Genomic DNA, 21723 nt, shown 5'->3' on the forward strand with positions numbered 1-21723 from the left:
GAAGCACAGGCCTGGGGGCTCGTCCATCAGGCTCATCCCAGCTTTGAACCAGATTCTGGTAAGGTACTTCGTATGACTATAAAATGGGGATGATCAAGCCTGCCTTAAAGCTAATGTGTTTAAAGCACTTGATACACAGTGGATGCTTGTATCAGTCCATTTTCTGCTACTTTAATGAAATCCCAGAGGCTGGGTAACCTTATGAAGATGAGAGGTTTACTTAGCTCACAGTTCTTGGGTTCAAGGGTATGGTGCCAGCCTCAGCTCAGTTGTGATGAGAACCTCATGGCAGATGGCATCATGGTGTGTGCAAGAGGGAGACGTCACATGGTGAGATAGAAAGCCAGGGTGGCTGGGAATTGGCCAGGCTTATTCTTTTCTAACAGCTCCCTGAGAAAACAAGCTCAGGTCCCACAAGACCTACCTTCATCTTTTCCAGAGGGCAGCGTATTTTGTAAGGCCTAAGAACCTCCCACTAAGCCCCACTCTGAAAAGTTCCGCTTTCTCTTAACCTTGTCACACGAGGAACCAAATTTTGAATACCTGAACTCGTGGGGAGCACACCACACCCAGACTGTACCTGTGCTCAATAGACAGAAGCTGTACTTGGGAAGGTTCAGAGAAAGCCATGAGGCACAGCACGGGGTGCAGGAGAGGCGTCCTGTGGACGGGCTGTGTCCCGGGAACCGGCACCCCCTAGTTATCACCTGGTCCAAGGCCAGACCCTGGCTTATCTCTGAGAAGACCCATCCCTTTCCTTGCCCTGGTCTAAGGCTCTGGACAGGCACTGGCATTCCCCGATGCAGCTGGCCAGGGCCATGCCACAGATCACAGGAATCTCAGGGAATTCCAGATTGCACCAGGCTCTGCTGGTCTGGATTAGCCTCACAAGGTCTGAGCCTGTGCCCAGACTATTTCAAATATCGCTGTGTCATAGCCCAATTCCAGAGACATGCTCTGGACTTTTATCCCGTGTGAGGCCCTGTGCTGTGTTGCAAAGGATGCAGGAAACCTCGCTATCTTCCAGCAGACGGAGCCTCCCGGAGCCCCGTGGCTGCAGGAGAAGGTCTGCGTTCAGTGCCATTTTCAGAGCTGGTCGTTGCTTGGGTCAGTCACTCCAGCTCCTCGACCTGCTGCCTTCCATGTGCCCTGTGCACTCTGTTCCCCCATTGCGTCCTGGCTACTTCATTAAAACTTTTTGGAAGGCCGCGTGCTGTTCCTTTACTTAATTACAGACATTTATTCAACCAATCTCCTGTGGCTGGGCATCCAGGTTGTCCACATTCTTGGTCTCTGTGGCAGTGATGTGTCCTGGGTCCCTGTGCAGAGGGGTCTCTTCCAGCCCCACTGCAGCGCACCTTCCCACCGCCTTGCCTGCATGTGGCTTGCTTTACAGTGCTCTGTCCCAGCACCCCGAGGGCAGGGATGTGGCCAGACTTCCTCCTTATAGGGCCTACAACTGCCGACCCCCAGGTACCTAGGAGCTTTGGTTGCTGAGGTACTTATCACCCCTTGTGCTGCCTCTGCCACCCTGGTCCCTTGTAGGGGCTGCAGTGGGGACAGAGCTGGTGAGAGCCTGGAGGCCCCCTTACTGCCTCATGCCACCTTCCTGCTTTGTGCAGAGCTGTTCGGGATGGACTGACGTGTTTCCATGGCAACAGTTACCAGTCTCCCACTGTTTTACCAGAGGGACGCGCTCTAAGGTAGCCAGGCCCCTCCTGATGGGATTCAGACAGCTTTGAGAGGATGACTGCCTGGGTGTCCCGCTGAGAAAAGGCTCTGACTCACAGGCTCCCCTGTGAAGTGCAGCAGTAGCTGCCACCAGTGGGCAGTGAGCACGGGGCTGGGGCTCCACTTCTGTAGGATTCACTGACCTTATGAAGCAGGCGCTGTTTCTGTGTTTCACAGAGAGGGAAACTGAGGCACAGACAAGTCAGTTGACAAAGCTTGCTCAGTATATTATAGGAACCAGGAAACCAAATCAGGTGTGCTTTGACTCAGGGCCTGAACTTGCAACTACCAAAACCACCTATCTCCTTAGAGAAGGAAATGGGTGGCCAGAGGTGGAGGACAGGTCACCTCCCAGGCCATGTGCTGGTGGCTGGCTGCCCTAGAACTGAATTGAGGCTCATACCCAGAAAGACAATGGCAGTTATCGGACCTCTGCCACTAAAGTGGCACAAAGGGCCCCTTAGTGGGTTGAGCTTGACGGCTCTCTGGGCCCACTCCTGAACTGAGCATCCAGGGGGCCAGTGGGCATTTCTGTCTCTGCCGTTCAGCCAGAACTCAGGGGTGTGGTCTGACAGATCACACCTGGTTAGGACGTGCCACTTCTAGATGACATGGTGCTGAAGCCACACGTCGGGTCTCCCGGTGCAGTGGGAGTCTGCAGACCTCCTGGGCCTGCCTTCCTGAACAGTGGAGCTTTGAACACGTATTGATTTGCCCCCCACCCCTTCCTGCTTTTGCACTTTGGATGAACCTTGTTTTCGAAGAACAGTAGAAGGTAATTTTCCTGTGCTTGCCAGCTGGCCTGTAATTGAGCAATTTCAATAACACCCACTGTAAAGTCTAATCGAAGTAAACAGGAAAATATGATTTACAATCTGGATGGCAAGTAAATACCAGTGTGCAATTAATTTTTACGCAGAGCAGCAGATTCTAAAACATTTTTCTGTGCTGAGCAGTTTATTTTTAATTATGCATTAGGAGTTGCCTATTTATTTATTACTATTACCACTGTCAGTTTTAGTTTTTGATGGTGATCTTTGGATTCCTTGATTCCATGTGATGTTCTTTGAAGGTCTAACCACAGAAGTGTGGGATGGGGAAATAAGAGCAGAGAAATCAATCGTAAGGAGCAATTTTTCAAACCAGAACTGAAGGCTACGCTCTTCCTGCATTTCCTTCCTGGGAAATGATGGTGGGTGGGGGTCTTGATAGGCTGCCAGGTGGCCATGCCAAGGGGCTCCTTCAGTGTGGAAGGTCACTGAGTTAGGTTCGCTCTGGGGAAGTGGCTAAAGCTACCAGGCCCCCAGTGTTGCAGACATGTTGCTGTTGAAAGGTGGCACTGCCAAGGACAGGAGCTGTGGCTTTAAATGGTCGACGTTCCTGACTGGAGGAGAAGTGTGTCTGCACGCCAACTGTGGGTGCCCTACTGCCAGGTGGCTGCCTGAGCTCAGTGTTGGACATGGCACAGTGAGGTGTGTTCTGACCCTCAGCCCAGCCTGACTTGTCCTGGTGTACTCTAAAGATGCCTGTAGAACCAGCTTGGTGGTAGGATGTCACCTGGAGCACTTTGCCGGGATCATAGACCTGAGAGAGATCTTCAAGGAATCATGTGACTGAACTAAATTTGTTGTTCCACCCAGCAAGGCATTGACTTTAGGGTGCCCCAAGGCTGCCATTGGGAGGGGGAGGCTCTGAGATGGTGACTCTGGACCTTGGCCCTTCCAGAATACCACTCCTTTAGTAAGGAGGTGGTTCTGTTCCAAAGGCATTCCCTGCATCAGTGGTGGGGGCGGGCGGGTGGGGCACTGTTCTTTCAGGGCCCTGGTCTTGCCTGGTCTTGAACTCCTCTCCTGTCTTTGTCTCCTCAGGGAGTTGGCTGTACTCGGCCTTTTCCGGGCAGGGCCCCATCCCGAGGTGAGCGCCTGATGGGGACCTCTTTCTGCTGATGTCCTTCTACTGGGTTGCCCAGGCGTCGTGGCTGCCCAGGTGTGCCCGCCCGAAGATGGCTTGTGCCTGCCCTGGGATGCAGCCCAGCGCCTGAGGTCCTTACCATGGTGATGATCCTGAGGAGAAGCCTTGCCAACCAGGGAGCCGACTCCATAGCATGCAGGACCTTCCGCCCTGAACTGGTGAGGACCTAGTGGGCGCCATTTCTTTGCTGATCTTCTTTGAGGCCTGAGGTGCAGGTGGGCCGGGGTGGGACATCTGGACCTGGCCAGCTGGGCTCAGAATGCCTGAGAGTAGAGTTCTGTGAGAAGTTCCAACCTGGGGCCCTGGGCCCCAGGAGCCCGGAGTATGGCAGCTTGCTCGCAAGGAGGAAGTGGCCCAGCCCGGATGAGAGCGCATCCTGTAAGAGAGGAGGGGAGGCCGTCACCTGGGAAGGCACTACACAGGGTCCGGCCGCCCTGCCAGGCTGGGTCCAACTTCCGGGGAGGGGACTTCAGAAGGAGGGTGGTGCCTAAGCGGGGCCAGGAAAAGACAACCTCTGCAAGGTGAGGCGGGCACGTCGAGACGGGAGTTGGCACAGCTCCACAGTCAAGCTCGCAGGCGTGGCGACAGCCACCCTGTGGCTGCCCTCCAATAAGGTTGTCCTCTGACCAGGTGGTGGCGGATTGGACAGGGAGGCGGCAGGTTACTCGACCTTAGGCTGTGAGCCAAACCCTGGGGCCAGCCCCCCTTCCCAGCCGGTTCCTCAGTGGGGGCTGCTCCCCTGCAGAGGGAGGAGTCATGCTCAGCCATGAGCGCCTTCGAGGAGTTTCGCCCTTGGCTACACCCGCAGAACTCTCTGTGGCTTTCATGGTCAGCAGGGGTCTGGTCCACCATCCAGGGTTATGGTGCCTGGTACCCTTCTGAGCGCCCACAGTGAGCACCCTCAGCAGCTCCTTTCCTGGTCTCTTGCCAGGAAGACCATACTCCGAGCAGACAGGCCGAGATCCTGAGCCCTGGCTCGGAACACTGCTGGGGACCTGCGTGCCTTCCATAGCCTTCGTAGCACCCTGGCGGCATGGGTATGGGCTGGGGGAGTTCAGGAGCTGCGTGACCTGAGGAGCGTTTTCTCTTCTCACCCTTGAGCAGCTCCCTGCCTTGAGGGTAAGGTCACTTGGACAGACGTTAACACAGGACCCCGCTAACGGTCACTCATAATGGAAACCCCATGAGTGTGGAGTGTGGAGGAAGCTGGCTTGATGGTCGCACGTCAGGGAGACCTCACCGAGCAGGGTGCTTGGCGCAGTCTTCAAGGGTGAGCAGAAAGGGCTTATAAACTGTTGAGTCCTCCCTGCTCATTTCACAAACGTGGCAACCCAGACCCAGAGCAGGGCCGTAACTGCCTCACCCCTCGCGCCCTGTGCCTGGCTTCCTCACGTAGCTGCCAGTCTTGGTGGCTCTTCCCTGGGTCTCTGGTGTGACTGGAGCAGGGCAGAGACTGGGCACCTGTAGCCTTTGCTGGATGCAGCCTTGGCTATTGCAGCTGATCGTGCCTCATGGCGGCTCTATCTCCTGCCATCGCGACGTCCTCTCCAGTTTGCATCTTGGAGATAGCTGCAGTTGATCACTGATTACCAGCCCTGGTGCCACCATCCTCGCCCCACGAGCCAGCCTTTCTAACCTGGAGTTCTGTGGTACTCGGTCCCCTACTTCTGGCTCTTTTCACCTGTTTTCTACCCAGCTGCCAGAGAAAATGCCATTCTCTGTTCAGAACCTTCCACTGGCTTCCCACTCATGCTGAGCAAATGCCAAAGCCATCTCTGGGGTGAACAAGGCCCTTGGAGTCTTGTTCCCCACAACCACTCTGACCTCATCTCTGCTGCTCTTCCCACTCATTCCACCCACGCCACACTGGCCTCCCATCTCAGACGTGACAAGTACCTGCCCCAGGGCCTTCGCACTTCTTCTATAGCCTGAAACTCTCCCCACTTAGCAGAACTCTCTCCTTCTCTCTCCCTCCCTCCCTCCCTCCCTTATTTCCTTCTCTGGATACTCAGCTTAAAATTTAATCCTACCGTCACTCCCTGCTCCCCTACCCCTTCCACATGTGCCTCCCGTCCCCGTTCCTTGCCTGTTTTCCCTCGGTGGCACTCACTACTTTTTAGCAGTTCACTGTTGGTCTTGTTCATTGAGCGACTCCCCAAGCTGGAGTGGGAGCTCTATAAAGCAGGACTTGTGTCTCTTCTGCTTGTTGCTGAATCCCAGTGTCCAGACCCAGCCTGCTGCCTCTAGAGTGGCTGCCCTGTGACTTCTTGGTCCTCGGCAGCTTGTTCACAGCTGAGTTGCTCCATTTTTGTTGGTGGTGACTTTCTTCTCTGTGGAGGCTGAACAGCACTTTGAGAGTAGGCTCTGGGCAAGGGGCCCTGAAGCCATCTTGGGGAAGGTGCCCTCCCTGGGTCTAGCTGTGCTGTCAGCCTCTGAGGCTGCCACTGTGCGCAGTCCCTTCTCGGAGGATGACTGGCACTGGCCGTAGGGCTGGTTCCCAGGCACGTGGGCTCGAGGTCGGCTGAGCTGCTGCAGCGGGAGTGTGGCCTCTCAGCCTCATCCTGGGAAGGAGAACTTGTCTTCTCAGAACAGAAAGAAAAAAAGTTGGAGGAAGAGGCAGGCTTGTGGAAGGGAGCCACTCGGTTGCAGATCAGGGTCTTCATTTTCTTCCCGACTCTCTCCCCTTCCTAATGGATGTCCTTCTTTCTGCTACTTCTCATTGCTGTCTGATCTGGGCTCAGAACCACCTGGCAAGTGCTGTGGGCCCATCTGTCTCCCCCTCTTCCTCCTCCTCCCCTTGACTCCAGACAGCAGGTCAGTGTGGGAACGGCCCTTTGGAGAGGGTCTTTTACATCTGTGAGCTGGCTGACACCCTGCAGGTCAACTCTTGCCACATGCCAGGCCTGGCCCAGCACTGCCTGTGGGGCAAATGGAAGCCCACTGTGGGCCCACAGGAAGGCTTGGGGAGCACCTGGGGAGGGTGCTTGGGGGCCAGAGCTTCTTGCTTCTCTGCAGAGGGCAGGGCTACATCCATCTTGGTCCTTTCCTCAGGCAGAAAGCTGGCTTAGAGAGTACAAAGCAGGATGCAGAGCACCAACCTGTGAGCAGGGCACCAGGACAGGCCTCAAGTCCGTCAGCTCCTTCCAGTACCTTCCCTCATGTGCCCAGCCCTGGCCGTGGAGGCTGTGGTCACCTTGGGTCTCCAGGCCTCAGGGGAGAGTTGCTATCAGTTACTAAAGAAAGACCCCAAATAGTCTGTCTAGTGATGACGTACAGGAGACGGAATGTGAGGTCACCCAGTGCCGCTGTTCACCGTGAGCAGGCCCAGTGGGGTGGCTTCAGCTTCCCAAACAGCTTCAAGATGACAGCAGGAAAGGTGGGAAATGATTCTCTTGTGTTCTAATCAGACAACGGTGACAACACAGGGAAGGGTTAAGATTTAAAAACAATCCAGGTGCAGTGACAAGTGCCTGTCTTTTCCTTTCCTGCCTACTAGGGAGGCAGGAGGGTCTTAAGTTCAAGGCCAGCCTCAGCAACTTATCAAGATCCTATCTCAAAATGAAAAGTAAAAAGGACTGGGGATGGAACTCAGTGATAGGGCACTTGCCTAGCATATGTGAAGCCCTGGGTTCACTACCCAATACTGCAAAAAAAAAGAAAAAAGAAAAAATCCATCGATTCCTGGTACCACCCAAACAAATCAATTAAATTACATAAGAAAGAAAACCTGATTCTGGGGATGCTGGGAAATGTGCAGGCACAGGGCACTTGAATCTGGGAGCAGGCGCCTGAGGTACAGTCCACCCTGCCCTGAGTTGGTCAGCAGGGAGGACAGAAGGTCTCAGGCCTCAGGGGAAAGTCACCAGGGTCTTGGAGCCCTGGGTGTCATGGCATGCCAGAGGAGAGCCTGTGGGCGCCACCCTGGGGCCTGGTGAGGAGCAGAGAACAGCCTCACCCTGCCCTCCTACAGGCCTCATAATGGCCCTGTCATTCTCCTTTTCACAAAACAAAATGCTGGTGACAACGTGACTGTCCCTACACCAGAGAACAGTGTAGGAAAAAGAGAAAAAGCCCTGACAAGCTTTGAGCAGTTCCCTTTCCAGGCTCCGGGGCCCATGTGCCCGGGAGAGACTGCCCAAGGCACGGCTGTGCCCACACTGGCAGCCATGACTGTTGGTTCCCCTCCCTGCTCTGCCTGGGGCTCTCGTTGGTGCTCTTCCTTCTCCTGGTCTAACATTAGCTGCCGCCATGGGAAGGGAGCCCAGAGATTTGACCCTGGAGCGCTGTGCTCCCCCGACTCCTTCCCGCACGCCCACGCACAGGACAAGGGCTTGTTCCCTCGTCTCCAGAGTGACCACCTCCCTTGGCAAGGCCTGCTTCTCTCCCCAGCAAGTCTCCCAGCCCTCTGTAAAGTCTGGAGACCAGAGGGAGCTGGCAAGTGGCCGCTTCTGGACAGAGGGCAGTGTGCAGCTCTGGGCTGCTTGACTTCCCCTTAAGGACCCACTGCAGTGTTCTGGAGGAACTGATCCTGGAGAAGAGCGGGTGCTTCCTTCTGCGCTTGTCAGGTTAGGAAGCCAGGGCTCGACCGAAGTTCGGACTCAGAAGTACGCAGCAAGTCTGGGAAAGCCTGGTGCCTTTCACCCTGGACTGGCAGAGATACCAGGGCCCTCGGGCCTAGGTGTCCCCAGAGCCTTGGAGTCTGGGCTACCAGATCTCCATCAGTATCTTTGAGAGTCCCAGGATGCTGTTCCATTCTCCGCTTCTTGCTCTTTTCTTGGGCCTGCATCTCCCTTCTGCTTTCTATTGCCATAGTTTCATTTGTTCAGAGTGTGGGTGCTCTGCTGTCCATGCCCCCCACCCCGCCCCCAGAACATGGGTGTGAGCTGTTCCTTGTACACTGTGTCAGGAGAAGGAAAAAGTGACTCAATTGCTTTGGTCCATAATCTGCAGAAACAGTTGCGAAGGACCATGGATAAGGCCCAGTGTTTTCTGAATGGGCCAGTTCCTCATTTGGAGCCTTGTGTCTTTAAGGCAGAGTCTCTTTCTTTAGTTGGACAGATGATTCCGAAACCTTGATTTCGTCTCTAGCTTTTGCCTTTCCTACGAGGTTCTGATTCCAAAGATCTCGTTTGTGTAAGGAGGCTCACAGAGACAGGCCCTGCCCAGGGTGGGCTAGGAACAGAGACGTGGTAGAGGGATGGGTACAGAGGGGACACATGCTCTTGCCTTCCTTCATTGCAGACCTCAGGCAGAGCTTGGGAGCACTTCTGTGCAGACCCCAGGTGTCTGTGAAGCTTCAGGGGCCAAGCGTTACCTTGGGCTGGTGGGCCTCAGTGCACAGTGATCTGTTGGTTCTCCCTCCCGTGCTGTGGGGAGTTGAGGGAAGGACTGACTGACTAGGGAATGGCGGGTGCCCTCCATTCTGTCACATGCTGGGTAGATGGGAATAGGGGCTCTGGTCAACCTGTAGGACATCATCAAGTGGTTTGGGTCCGTGTGGGGCCCTGCACTGTCAGAGCTGTTGGGTATGGCGTGTTCTGGCCTGGCTGCAGTTGGCCATGCCTCACAGAGGGGGCTTAGAAAGCAAGACAGGGCCCGTCCCACTGGAGGTCCAGCACAAAGCCAGTGGGCTGCTCCTTCATCAGCCATGGAGGCCATCTCCAGCCAGCTTACACCCAGGAGCACTCCCTGGGGCAGTGGCAGATAGCTTGTTGGCTGGAGAAGAGAGCTGACTCTGGCCCTTGAAGAGCTGGGTCAGGCAGCAGGGAGGACACTGAGAGCCAGTGTGCATGGCAGGCTGAGGAAGTGGAGACTCATACCTTTAGGCTCTGATGTCTCATTGGCAGCCATCCTGGTTCCCTGGCCCCTTTGGGTGGGGAGTTAGAGGCTGGTGGGGGGAACTTGGGCAGGCCTTGCAAGGGTGGCCCTGCCTTTCCCAGGCTGTGTTTTCTCTCCTTCCTTACTGAGCTTCAACTTTTCAGGAGCCTAGTGATTTGGGGAGGCAGTAGGTTCTGCCTGTGATAAATCCATGTCTGTTGTCCTGGTGTCCACTGGGCAGCTGGACTGTAGAAGCAAGACAGGCTGTCAGCCCAGCCCCGGTACCCACTGTGCTGGGATGTTGGGAACAAGACAGACCCTGCCCCCAAGAGGCCTCCACTTCCGGAGCAGAGAATGCATGTGGGACTAGTGCACTGGTCCTGCTGGCAATGTCAGATCCGCGGGGAGCGTGAGGGGGAGGGCACGGACCCAGCCAGGATGCTCAGGGAGGGCCTTTAAGGAGGCCTCGTGACAGTGTGGACACAGTATGCAAAGATCCTGGTGCAAAGGCCCCAAGGTAGCAGTAACTGGCAGCAGGAGTGAGGAAGGGTGGACAGAGGGAGTGAGGAGGCGTGGGCTTAGCTCACGTGGGCCTGGTGGACTGTGGGGAAATGGGATCACTTGGATTTCATGCTGGTTGCTGTGGGAAATTGTTGGAGAGGAATGACTTGGTCTGATCTCTGCTTTAAAAAGATGATTTAGGGTTCTGGGTGGAGAATAGGGGCCAAGGGCACCATGCTGCGTGGTGGAGCTTGGAGGAGTTTGGAGTGCTGAGAGCATTCTTTTGTCTTGGGGAACAGGCAGCTGCTCTGGGGATCTGGAGTAAATGCTGACACGTCCCTGTTGAGCAAGCGAGCAAGCGAGCGGGATCCTGGAGCCCCGTGTACTGGCTAGGGCATCCTGACACAGGCCTTGACTCCAGCCGATAGTCCTCCTGCCTTGTGTGCAGGGTGGTGGTACCCACGCACGTGTCCACATTCCCTGGTCATGTGTGGGTCGGGAGCCTCCTGAGATGCCCCTGTCTAGATCATACCAACTCAGTGGAACGAAAGGCCATGGCACTCTCCCATCAGCAAGGCGGGGCTCGGCTCTGCTCTGCTTCCTGCTTTTGTCTGTCAGGCTCCAGGTCATCCTTTGCAGCTCTTGCTCACCAGTGAAGCACATAGGCTGCGACAGCCTTCCTGCTCCTCCTGCTTGCTGCAGTCCCTGTCCTGCAGTGGACTTCTGTGGGCTCCCTGCTGGGTTGCTTTGCCACCTGTTCAGCGCAGGAGGTAGTGATTGTGGTTCCTCACTGTCCTTGTATCTGGATGTTTCCTGAGTGCTGGGAACTGTCTCCCTTGGCAGGCCTGGCACCTGGCAGGGGATGGGCCCCATTCTCTCTCTGAACCCTTTCCCTGAGAGCAGGGCTCCTACCTAGGTCCCACAGCCTGTGCCCCCATCTGTGAGGCTGGCATAGCCCAGTGGGGTCTCTCTTGTTTTTGTCACCCACTCTTCATTGGCTTACTTTGGTTTGGCTTTCAGCTGTGCATCTTGTAGTATTAACTGTGTCAACTGGGAGGGAGGCAGCTGTAGTTTTCTTTAACACTTTCCAGATATTTCCATGAATGGCTATAGAGTAGGAGGTTACATCACTTGGAATCCTAGCCTGATAATGTAAGGATTGTTGTCAAGAACTGCCCCCCACAAGTTCCTTCTGGTTGATGAACACCCGCTCAGGTGTTTCCCTAGGAAGCCAGCCCTGACCTCCACCCGCACCCAGCACACACGCCCTGGCCCTCATCTCTGTGTTATGTAATGGTTTGTGTACATGATTGTGTCTTCCACGAAGTGTGAGTGCTCCTTCACCTGTATGTCCCAGGCTGGTCAGGGTGCACACTGAAGAACTGGTATAAAAGCAGTGGTAACTAGGTGCAGAAGTCCTTGGATTGGGCAGATGGGGATGGGTGAGGGAGCTCATGACAAGCACCCTCTTATCTGGGTGAGTCAGGTGTTCCTAGTCAGCCCCACCCTCCTTGTGGGACTTAAAGGATTGGGCCCTGGGCTCTTGCCCACTTCTCAGCCTAGAAACCTTGCCTGTTCCTGTTATGGGGGAGGGAGGGGAAGCTTTGGGGGCTTCCCTCAGAAGCTGCAGCTAATTTTTCTAGGGCTGTTAGCTTCTTGCTCCGTGGCTTGGTCAGCCCCTAGCATAGCCTGCACATAGATGGTTGCCAGTTCCTATGGGTAGGCAAATGAATGAGGGAGGGAGGGAGTTAATTTTTGGAATACTTGAGGCAGACTTGCTCCTGGTGCTGATTGGCAGACTCCTGCTCACCAGCAGCCAGAACAGGCACACCTGGATGTCAGGAAAGGAGTTCCCAGAATAGTCCACGCTCAGATTGCTGTGTGGCCATAGAGTGAGTGCAGGGGCGTGGGCTCTTCAGGCCTCCTTGACCTGTTCTCCACCCAGTGGCCATCAGTGTTCAGTGGAAGCTAGGCGTGGGCTGTGAGGGAGGATGGAGGACGCTCGCAGTGGAAGGGGAAGCTGTTGTGAAAATATGGCATCCAGGAGTTCCAAAGCCATAGCTCTCAGGTTGCGACCAAATGGAACCAGCGAGTTTCTGTTCCAGTCCGTGAGAATGATGGGGCCTGTGGTGCTGCAGCTGCAGAGCACCTGTGGAGTGAAGGCCAGCGCAGGAAGCGGCCCTCCTGTCTCCAAGGGGGCTTCTGGCAGTGGGAGAGGGCCCGCTGCTCTCCCTGCCAGGAGGCTCCGCCTTCCCAGCCTCTTGCAGCCCTGCGGTGAAGTTTGTCCTACTCTTTACCATTGAACCTCTCCCTCTCACTTAAGTGGGAAGTCCCCTTGGGTCAGACGTCATGCGCCTATTAACTTGATGGATCCACCACTCGCTGGAGATGTGGGGCAGAGTCTAGGTCCAGTTCTGTGCAGTTGTTGTCTCTTGGAAAACTTCTTTCCTTTCCCTGATCTAATACCAGCAAAGGGCAGTTTCCCTTTAATTGTGACTTTAGCAAGAGATCAGTGCAGAGTCATGTGTGAACGTGCTTCTTGTGACTTGAAGAGTGAATAGCTTTTCTGGTTGTTTTCAGCACACGCCAAAGAAGATGAGTCAAGGACCTACCCTTTTCTCTTGTGGAATTATGGGTGAGTAACCCCTCGGCCAGGGGCCGTCCTGCTCTGGTTGTCGCAGCCGGGTGAGATGCTAAAAGCACTTTCTGCACACAAGTCCCACGAGAGCCCTGGGGACCCTCCGTGTGTTGTAGCTATTTCCATCCCAGTGGTGCTGGAGTGGTCTGGGGGCTGCTGGGGTGAGTGAGTAAGGGACAGAAACTGGAATGTGGTTTTACAAAACCATGCCCAACTCTTAACATTGAGAGTTTCTCTCTGATTACTGTAATTCATGGCAATTTTTTTATTCAGAAGACATAGCTCATGTATAAAGTAAAAATCTCTTATAGCCCCAATTCCCAGTGATAACTGTTGATATTTTTATGCACATTTGTTTTTTTGCATTTTTTAACATAGACGAGTCTATGATGAACATATAATCATATAAAATTGTATTTGTTTGCTTTTTCACTTGGTAGTTCCCGCAGCATGAAAATTATTCATTCCATGCATTTCGATGGTCTGCAGTACTGCATTGTGTGGATGTATCAAAATGTCCTTAACAATATAACTCCTGAGGCTTCTGGGTAAAGGTGCTTTTGAATTTGCTGTTGTCATTATGTGACTAAGTGTCCGAGTCTTGTCTTTCACATTATTCCTTGGAGATGGTTCCCAGGAAAGGAGCAGGGAGGCCAGAGGGAAGGGAACTCTTCCAGGCTCTTGATTCCTGCTGTTGACCTGCCTTCCACAAAGGGTGCCTCCATCTTCTCTTTCCATGCACTTGTGAGTTTCTATTTCTGATAGGGACCAAAACAAGGGACTGTACTGATTATGTGGATTTCTTGATGCTTCAGATGATTGGGCCCAGTCTCTCCTTTTGCTCTCTCTCCATGACTCTCCTGTCCCCATTGGGGTGTTCTTCTCCATGACACATCAGCGCAGAGACTGGACTTTGACAGTGGCGTTTGCTGCAGGTCTTGGGAGGAGCATATGAAGCTGTCCTCGCCTTCCTTTCTCAGCCCCTTTCCTGAGTGTCCAGTGTTTCCTTTTCCTTCTTTTGAGGCATTTCCTGTAGCTGAGACCTTGAGCGTAGGGGGTCTGTTGTGGTGCACACTGTGCTGGATGCTGTACCATGCTCCCTGTATGCTGCTCCAAGGATGCACTAGTTCATGCAGGTTGAGGTGACCCTCCCCAAGGCCCCTTGGGAGGCAGACTTGAACCAGGTGGTGGAGAAGGAAACGTTGCCTTCTCGGTCACATACCACAGCTCTGGGAGAGCTGGGTGGTCCTCTTTGATGCTACCACCCGGAGGAAATGGAACTGGTGATCACCTGGCCTTGGTGTACTATGTGACACACTTCTGAGGCCTGTCCCCACACGATTGAACACCTCCTTAGTGGTTAACGGTTTTCAACAAACCCTCTGCATCCTGGCATGTGGCCCAGAAGCCTGCTGCCTCTCCTCTTCCTGGGACAGTGTCACCAGTGAGATGCCTTCTTCCATGTTCCCAGAGAGAGAGGGAAGGGATCCTGGGCACGCCCAACTCCCAGCCTGTTACTCAGATTGAAATAGCAGGACTGTTAACCTGGGCCATCAGGATGGTGGCCTTGGTTCAAGGCTGTTTGTGCTTTAGGCGTCCCTGGGCTTTATACCATGTGAATCGTAATAGGGTGAGCCTTCATGGGTGGTGGGAGGCAATGTTGGGTAGTCACACTGAACTTCTCAGCTTCTCTGAGCCTTAGTTTCCTCATTTGCAAAATGACAATCACGATAGTACCCATGTTGTAGGCTTGTCACGAGGACTCTGTGGCATTGTTTTGTAAAGAGATTAGCACGGGAGGAGCATTCCATGAGTGGTAAGGAGAAGACTGGTACCTAAGTTGAGGATCCCACTTCCAGAGAAGGGGCCTCCATGTCTAAACAGAGGGACTGCTGTGGTTTCCTTTGGAGAGGGGCTGTGGGTGGGGAAGCTGCCCGTGTGGGGCTGGATTCTCAGGCCCAGAGACTGAGACAGAGGCCTAGGGAAGAAGGCTTGTGGGCAGATGCTTCGGTTACCCAGGATGATCTGCCTAAAGGTGCCACTAGCTTCCTCCTGCCGCTAGCACTTTCTGGCATCTTCTGGGAGGAGGGATGTCAGCAGCCAGAAGTCCCCCCACCCCCTGTGCTGGTGGAAGCTCAGGTTACTCCAGCCCATTAACCCGAGGGTCCAGGTGTTGTGGCCCTGACCTGCTGTCAGGACTGGGAGTGCACCTGGTGGTGAGATTTCATCTTGGGTGGGGCTGCTTTTCAGTAGTGGGGAAGAGAACACCCTGAGGGACCGGCCAGCCTTTGCAAGCAGTTTTGGGCCCTTCCAGGGCTGGACAATGCTGAGCAAAGATAAAGTGCCAAATTATTGTAATCCCCCACCCCCAGCCTGACTCCTAGAGATAAAGAACTCTAGTGTAGGCCTTGCTCAGTGGAATTCTCCCATGAGGGCTGGGAACAGTTGGCCCTGTGACTTGGGGGTTTCCCGTCACCCCATGTAAGGGTCCTAGCTGGAAACCAGGATGAGTTTGGGTTCCTTAAATTCTCTGAGAATGCTGGCAAGTGCATTGGCAGCATGACGGCTGCTGCTTCTTAGAAGGCCCCCTCTGAGTGCCTGGGCCTCCTCTGCTCCCACCCAGATGAAGTGCATTACTAGCATAAGTGCTCACAGCAACAGGTCCCCCTCCCAAGTACTTCATGCTTTGTGATTTCGGGCTGGATACCAGGCCCCTCGCCGCCCTCACCCCCCAGTCCAATTTGGTCTTGGTACAAAGAAGTGGTTTTGTGCTTTTCCAAAGTAAAGGAGAAAACAAAGCCAGGGCGAGGTGTGGATGGGCCAGAGTGGAGCCCAGCCCTGCCTTCTTCTCTGTGCCTGGCTGAGGGCCCTTTGGGGCGCCAGGCTTGCCCTGTCACTCTGGTTCTTCTAGCAGAGGCCAAGTTTTGTGTCTTGGTTTCTTTTCTCGCTTCTCAGATCATCCCCAACCCAACTTCTGTGCTGAATTGGAATTTCCTCTGCAGACAGCTTCTCTGAGGAAGAGCCATCTACCTGACCATGGACTGTGCCTTGACACAGGAAACCTGGGCCATGCGGCAGCTGGGCCAGCTGGCCCGACTGGGAGCCAGCCTCCTGTTCCTGCTGCTGATGCCTGCTGGGTGCAGAGGCAGGGGTCCTCCTGGGTTGGGCAAGGCAGTGGCTGCACGTGAAGCCTCAGTTGCTGCTCCAGTCCGACCCTCTGCCACTTGCAGTGGGGCTGCTTCCTTATGCTGGCCTGGGGTCACATGTGCACTGGTTTGATCTTTTTCGGTAAAACAGGGCAAGTGGGGTGAGAGCAGCCTCCATTCACCACCCTCAGCTAATTGCAGCCATTAAACGAGTTCTGTGTTGCAGGGACAATGAACACCACACATTCCATTTTCCTTGCCACTCAGGCGAGGAGAAGACCTGGAAATCACGTAAAATGTGAGAAAGCAAAGGCAATGCCAATTATTTCAAAAAGGCCACTAGGAAAAGTCTTGTAAATACAAGTCAATGGACAGAGAACAAAACAATTCATATGCTAAAAAAAATTGGCTGGAAACCCGTAATTACTTTAGGAGTTATGGTGATAAATTATTTATTAATGTAAATGATTTCACAGGCAAAGAACATAGAGGGAACTTGAGCAGAAGGATCATACATTATGTATAAAAAGGAATTGTAAAAATATTACAGCAGCCCTCCTGTGCCGCTCGGCTCAGGTTAGTCGGCATTTTAATCATGAGCCCTTACTTCAGTGTTTAATTACTTGGCTGTTAAAGTCTCCTCCATACATAAGAGGGCTCTTCCGGGGGCACTCTCTGGACGGATTTCCACAGGGACACCAGTTGACTGTGTCGAGCTGCGCAGGATGCAGAGATTATTCTTTGAGATTCGGTAGCTTGCTGTCTTCTGACTTGGCCACTGTTCGTCATCGAGAGTGGAATGTGATCGCACCTTGTGTTCAGGAGCTGGCATTTAGAGACTGAGTGTTTTGGTTTCTTAGAGCAAACAATCAAGTGAATGGAACACAATGAAAAACAGCAAAAACAAAATCAGCTGCTTAGGCCCCACTTTTGGTCTCTGTGGCCTTTTCTGTCTTTCAGAGACGGCCCTTTTGAATGTGGTCGTTGGGCCAGGGCCTCCTCTGAGAAACTGCTTATTTCAACATAGGCCAGTGTGAGATTTGTTCTCACTGACTATTTGACATCCAGACACAAGTATGCATATGTACGATTTTTTAAAATCACTTTAAAAATATTTTTAATTTACCTTTATTGTGGTCTATGTATTTTTTTTTTTTTTTTTTTCCGGTACTGGGGATTAAACCCAGGGCCTTGTGCTTGCGAGGCAAACACTCTACCAACTGAGCTATATCCCCAGCCCTATGTATGACTTTTAAAATCTCTAAAATAGTCCAAGTTTTGTCTGTACAAGGTGCTTTAAATTCTTCCTTGCATCATTTATCAGTTTCAGACCATGTTTCTGGAATAAAGTAGGGAATGGAGGTATACGTGGAATAGAGATGGCACGTGATGGCTGTTTACAGTGACAAGTGAGGAAGGGTCCTCCTGGGCTGCCTTTTCACACAGGTTGGGCTGACTTGGGGCTGGGAGGACCACAGTAGTGCCAGAAGATAGACAGCGGCTACTGCAGGCTGCCTTTGGGTGCTGTGCCCTCCATGGGGAAGGATGGTCATGGTACATAACCCCACCGAACTCAGGAGTGTGGCCTTGGGATTGCAGGTTAGGTTTAAGTCTGAGCTCTGGTTTGCTAGCTGCATGTCCATGGGGGAGACTTGACACTGCTCTGATGCTTGGTTTCCTCATCAGTAGAGAGGAACTGCTGTGACAACTCTTGAGATGAGTAATGTGCTTGGGTCACACACTCATGCTCTTTCCCAGCTTCAGCAGGGAGCCCAGTTAGTAGTAAGTAGTCGGAGTATTAGTTAATGAACAGTTAATCTGCATTTATTGACAGTTTCCCAAAGAACTCTTCCCACTGCCAGTGCCCTCGGCAGATAGCGTAAAGCCCCCCACCTTGCTGTGCGCAGCCACCCCTTTCATAAGCTCAGCACACCACGTTCAGGGAGGACTCCAGAGCCATGCACCAGACTGACCTTTCCGTTCCTTCAGAGTTTTGTTGCCATGGTGAACACTAGCTGTTCCCTACACATTTGTGAATGCTCCTGGGGATGAAGGAGGAGGTTCCAGCCAGAGCTGAAAGTTCTGTGCCAGGGCCTTGGTTGGGGAGACTGAGGCCCACACTCCCAGCTCCCAGCCTTGTTTGTTTTCTATACCTTGGCGATTTCACTGGGCCCTGTTTTGCTAGTGCGAAAACTCCCCAGAAGCAGTGGGAGCTGCCATGGGCCAGCCCTGCTGTGCAACGGAGTGGCGGGCTCTGGAAACCACTCTGAACCCCTGTTTTGTCCTTACCAGCTTCTTTGACTTCTTTCAGAGACCTGCAGGTCAGCCTTCCTGCTTCCCCAGTTGGGGTCCTGGTGGAGTGCCTCGTCCCTTGTATGAGGAGCTGGGTATCTTGTGTCACTGTCTCTGACACAGCTACCATTTTGCTATCCATTGCAGGCGCACAGGCGCACAGGCGCGCAGGCAAGATGAGAGGCTGCAGTTGGGCTGGGGAAAACCCGGGGACCTTTCCTCCCAACACAGCTCTCAGTTGAGTCTCCATTCTGGTGACATAAGCAAAGAGGACCTCCAGTGAAATAGGAGCGCTGAAGTCCATTGAAAGAACAAATGGCCTGGGACTGGGGCTCAGTGGTAGAGTGCTTACCTCACATGTTTGAGGCACTGGGTTCCATCCTCAGCACCATATAAAAACAAATAAAATAAAGGTATCATGTCCATTTACAACTAAAAAATATATGAAAAACAAAAACAAAAAAACCAGATGACACTATTATGGGCACTTTCTTGTCTTAGCCTGCTTGTCCTCTCTCGTCTTGTTATGAGGTCACTTGAGCAAAACTGCCTTCAGAAAGACACATCAGTTCTCTTGAGTTTCCTGGGTTAGGGCTGCTGAGCTTCCACCTGAACCAAATAGAGTCCTTGCAACCCTAGTCAGGTTAGCATGGTTCTGCCCCTAGAGCAGGGGGGGAGAGAGGGGGGGGGGGGGAGAGAGAGAGAGAGAGAGAGAGAGAGAGAGAGAGAGAGAGAGAGAGAGAGAGAGAGAGAGAGACTCATCAGTGCAAGCAGACAGGTGCAAAATCCAGGCACTAAGCATGGTGAGCTGGCGAGAGCTGGCTCTCTAGCCTCAGAGTCTGCAAACATGTTGTCTCTTGGTTGTGCGCTTAAGGTCTGACCGTTTTCTAGAAACCACATTCTGCTGTGGTTGTGTCACTTTAAGGGACCATTCAAAACAACACAGAGATCTCCAGAGTTGTAAAATTCCTCTATCTTTTGAACATAAGAAGGCTTATAGTTCCTCAAGAATCTAGGCCCCTGGGAATTTCCCTTCAAGTTTAAGAGCAGAAATGGAAACAAGAACATTTGAGGTCAAATGCCATTTGTGTTGCTTTGAGTGCTTTTTTTCCTTTTCTTTCTTTGTTCCAGATTTGTGCATCAAGGATCCTCTGCCCTCCTTGGTCAAGGATTGGCAGGACCAGGTCCTTTTGAGTGTGAATTTGGAATTTGAGTCCTTGTCTCCATGCGTGTGGGCATTTGATATTGTGGTACCTTGCAGAGTAGACAAAAGTCAGAAACTTGAAGCGTAGTCCTTGAGTGTCAGCTTTGGAAGAGTCCTTGGTCATCTAGTTCATCTGAAAAAAGAACTGAGCCCCAGGGCGGCTGCGTGGTTTGCCCTCTCCTCTGTAGGCAGCCTGTTAGACTGTATGAAATACATGCACTACCATATATAATTTTAGATTTGTAAAGGGAGCACTCTGGGGATGCTGAGAAGCTTTGGGTAGTCCTGAAGGCTAAAGTAACAGGGATGGTACAGAGTGTGACCAGCTGGTGCCCCTGCTTAGGCTGGGTGCTCTTGTGCTGTGCTCAGGTCTGGTGGTGTCTTGGTGTTGGGCTTCAGGTGAGTGGCAAGCTCCTGGGGAAGCTTTAGGCCACAGGGTAGCCTCTGGTAGATGGTGGGTGGCTGCGAGTACTTCCTGCTCCCAGCAGTCAGGTGCCTCTTAGGCCTCTGCCTGTGGTTCTGTTCAGGCTCTGCAACTTGAAGCATGGAAGGGCCCCACCAGCCTGTGAAATATGGGCCTATAAAGTGATCCTTGTCTATGGTTCTACTTCCTATAATCACCCAAACCAAAAGCAAAAAACAAACCCTGACTTTGAAAGACGTTGAGTTCAAATTTTCCGGGACTGGAGTCTTTGACTCTCCAGAAGTTTCCTGGGTATGGTTGGTGGTCTGACTGTGCTGCTGGTCTGCTGTGGAGCCTGAAGTCTCCACAAATGCTCCAAAATGCTGAATGGTTTTCAGCATTTTGTATTAAAGCATTTTATATTAAAGTAACCCAAAGAGCTTATTAAAATGCAGATTCCTATCCAAAGTGATATTGATTTACTGAGTCAGGGATGCAGCCCAGCAATCTGCATTTTAACAGACAATCCCCCTCCCCAGGGACGATCCTGCAGATGGTCCCAAAATCACACTGGTTCAGAAATCAACAGAGAATACAGATTCCTTTTCCAGCCTAACTCTACAGAGATTGATACCTGACTGCAGAAGAACCAACCCTCAAATATAATAATATTTTCCAGGCCAGAGCATGGTAGTGCACACCTGTACTCAGGAGGCTGAGGCAGGAGGATTGCAAGTTTGAGACCAGCCTCAGTAACTTAGTGAGGCCCTAAGCAATTTAGCAAGACCCTGATCAAAATGAAAGATTAAAAGGGCTGAGTAGGTAGCTCAGTGGTAAAGACCCCCTGAGTTCAACTCTAAACCCTCTCTCAAAAAAGAACATTTTCTGGTATTGTCATACTGAAATTAGCATAATGATGGCCACCAGTTTTGATAGTCTGTTTCAGGACCTCTACTTGGCCCTATTTTCTCTTCACAGCAGCTCTGGAAGATTAAGGAATTTGAAGAACTGAGGTGTGAACCCAAGGCTGTACCCTTTCCACCACACAAAGTGACCGTTGCTCAGTGGACCCCGCATGTCCACAACTTGTCAATTTTAAAGAATTAGGGTTTTTGTGTAGAAGTAATCTTGCCTGGAGGGACAGGGCACCTAGTGCATCTCCTCAGAGCCCTACGGAGGCCCTTTGTGAAGTGCCATGTTGGGGCTTAGTGCGTGGGGCAGCTTGCCATTAAAAATTTGCTTCTATTGTGTTTCTTTTGTCTGGTGACCTGACCCAACAAATTGCTTTCTGTTCTCTGAGTGAAGGGGGAAAACACAGGGCTAAACATAGCCTTGGTTGTTTTTACTTTCTCCTATTGTACTTCTCAAAGTGATAAAGATAGTAGCAACTACAATATTATCTACTCTGCAGACAGGACAAGTGGCCACCTGGCTGATGTTGATACACAGTAGCAGTGCTTTGCATTTTCAAAGTATTTTGGACATTAACCAATCGCCTCTGCTGCTTCACAGCTGCTTCACATGTAGCCATCTATGGCCCAGATGGGGTAGAGAGTTCAGGTGGGACCTCCCTGACCAGGGAAGGGTCACCTGTGTCAAGGACAGATGACAAATAAGACCCGGTGAACCCCTCTGGCGTCCTCTGCGGCTTTGGTCTGCATTTTTGTTACCCATTTCTTCCGCCGCCTCTCCCCACCATGCTGCTGCGTGCCTTGCTCAGTGCTGTGCACTGCGAGCCATGCTGGGCTGTGCTCCAGAGCTGGTGGAGAGTGGTAGACATGTAAGCAGATAATTAAGCCTCCTGTAACATATGAGCTGCATAATTGGAAATCTAGGCGAATTGCTGTGGGTGCCCACGGGGCCATATGGAGGAGGTTTTGGTGACTCTGAAGTTGAAGACTCAGAGGCTCTCTTGGTGGAAAGAAGATAAAGGCAGAAGAACATTCCAGGCCTTTGTGAAAGCATAAGGGTGTTAAAGAACTAGTTTGGGAGAGGACTGCGATTGCAGTCACATTGTGCT

At 52.5% G+C, this 21723-nt stretch overlaps 2 protein-coding genes across 4 annotated transcripts in view; both read left to right on the top strand.

Annotated features, from left to right (window-relative positions):
• Nucleotides 1–3860, top strand: part of EEF1AKMT2 (EEF1A lysine methyltransferase 2) — a 75507-nt gene extending 71647 nt beyond the window's left edge. For all 3 annotated transcript variants that reach the window (XR_013763476.1, XR_013763477.1, XM_079137795.1), the window contains one exon: nt 3600–3860. The gene's annotated coding sequence lies outside the window, so the exon portion shown is untranslated. The remainder of the gene's footprint in view (nt 1–3599) is intronic.
• FAM53B (family with sequence similarity 53 member B) overlaps nt 3724–21723 on the top strand; it is a 73952-nt gene continuing 55952 nt past the window's right edge. Inside the window, exons 1-2 of the mRNA XM_079137792.1 lie at nt 3724–3860; nt 12601–12655. Of these exons, the coding sequence (XP_078993918.1) occupies nt 3783–3860; nt 12601–12655 (133 nt within the window). The 5' untranslated portion in view covers nt 3724–3782. The remainder of the gene's footprint in view (nt 3861–12600; nt 12656–21723) is intronic.

This window comes from Sciurus vulgaris, assembly GCF_902686455.1.
Source record: "Sciurus vulgaris genome assembly, chromosome: 4".
Classification (NCBI taxonomy): Eukaryota; Metazoa; Chordata; class Mammalia; order Rodentia; family Sciuridae; genus Sciurus; species Sciurus vulgaris.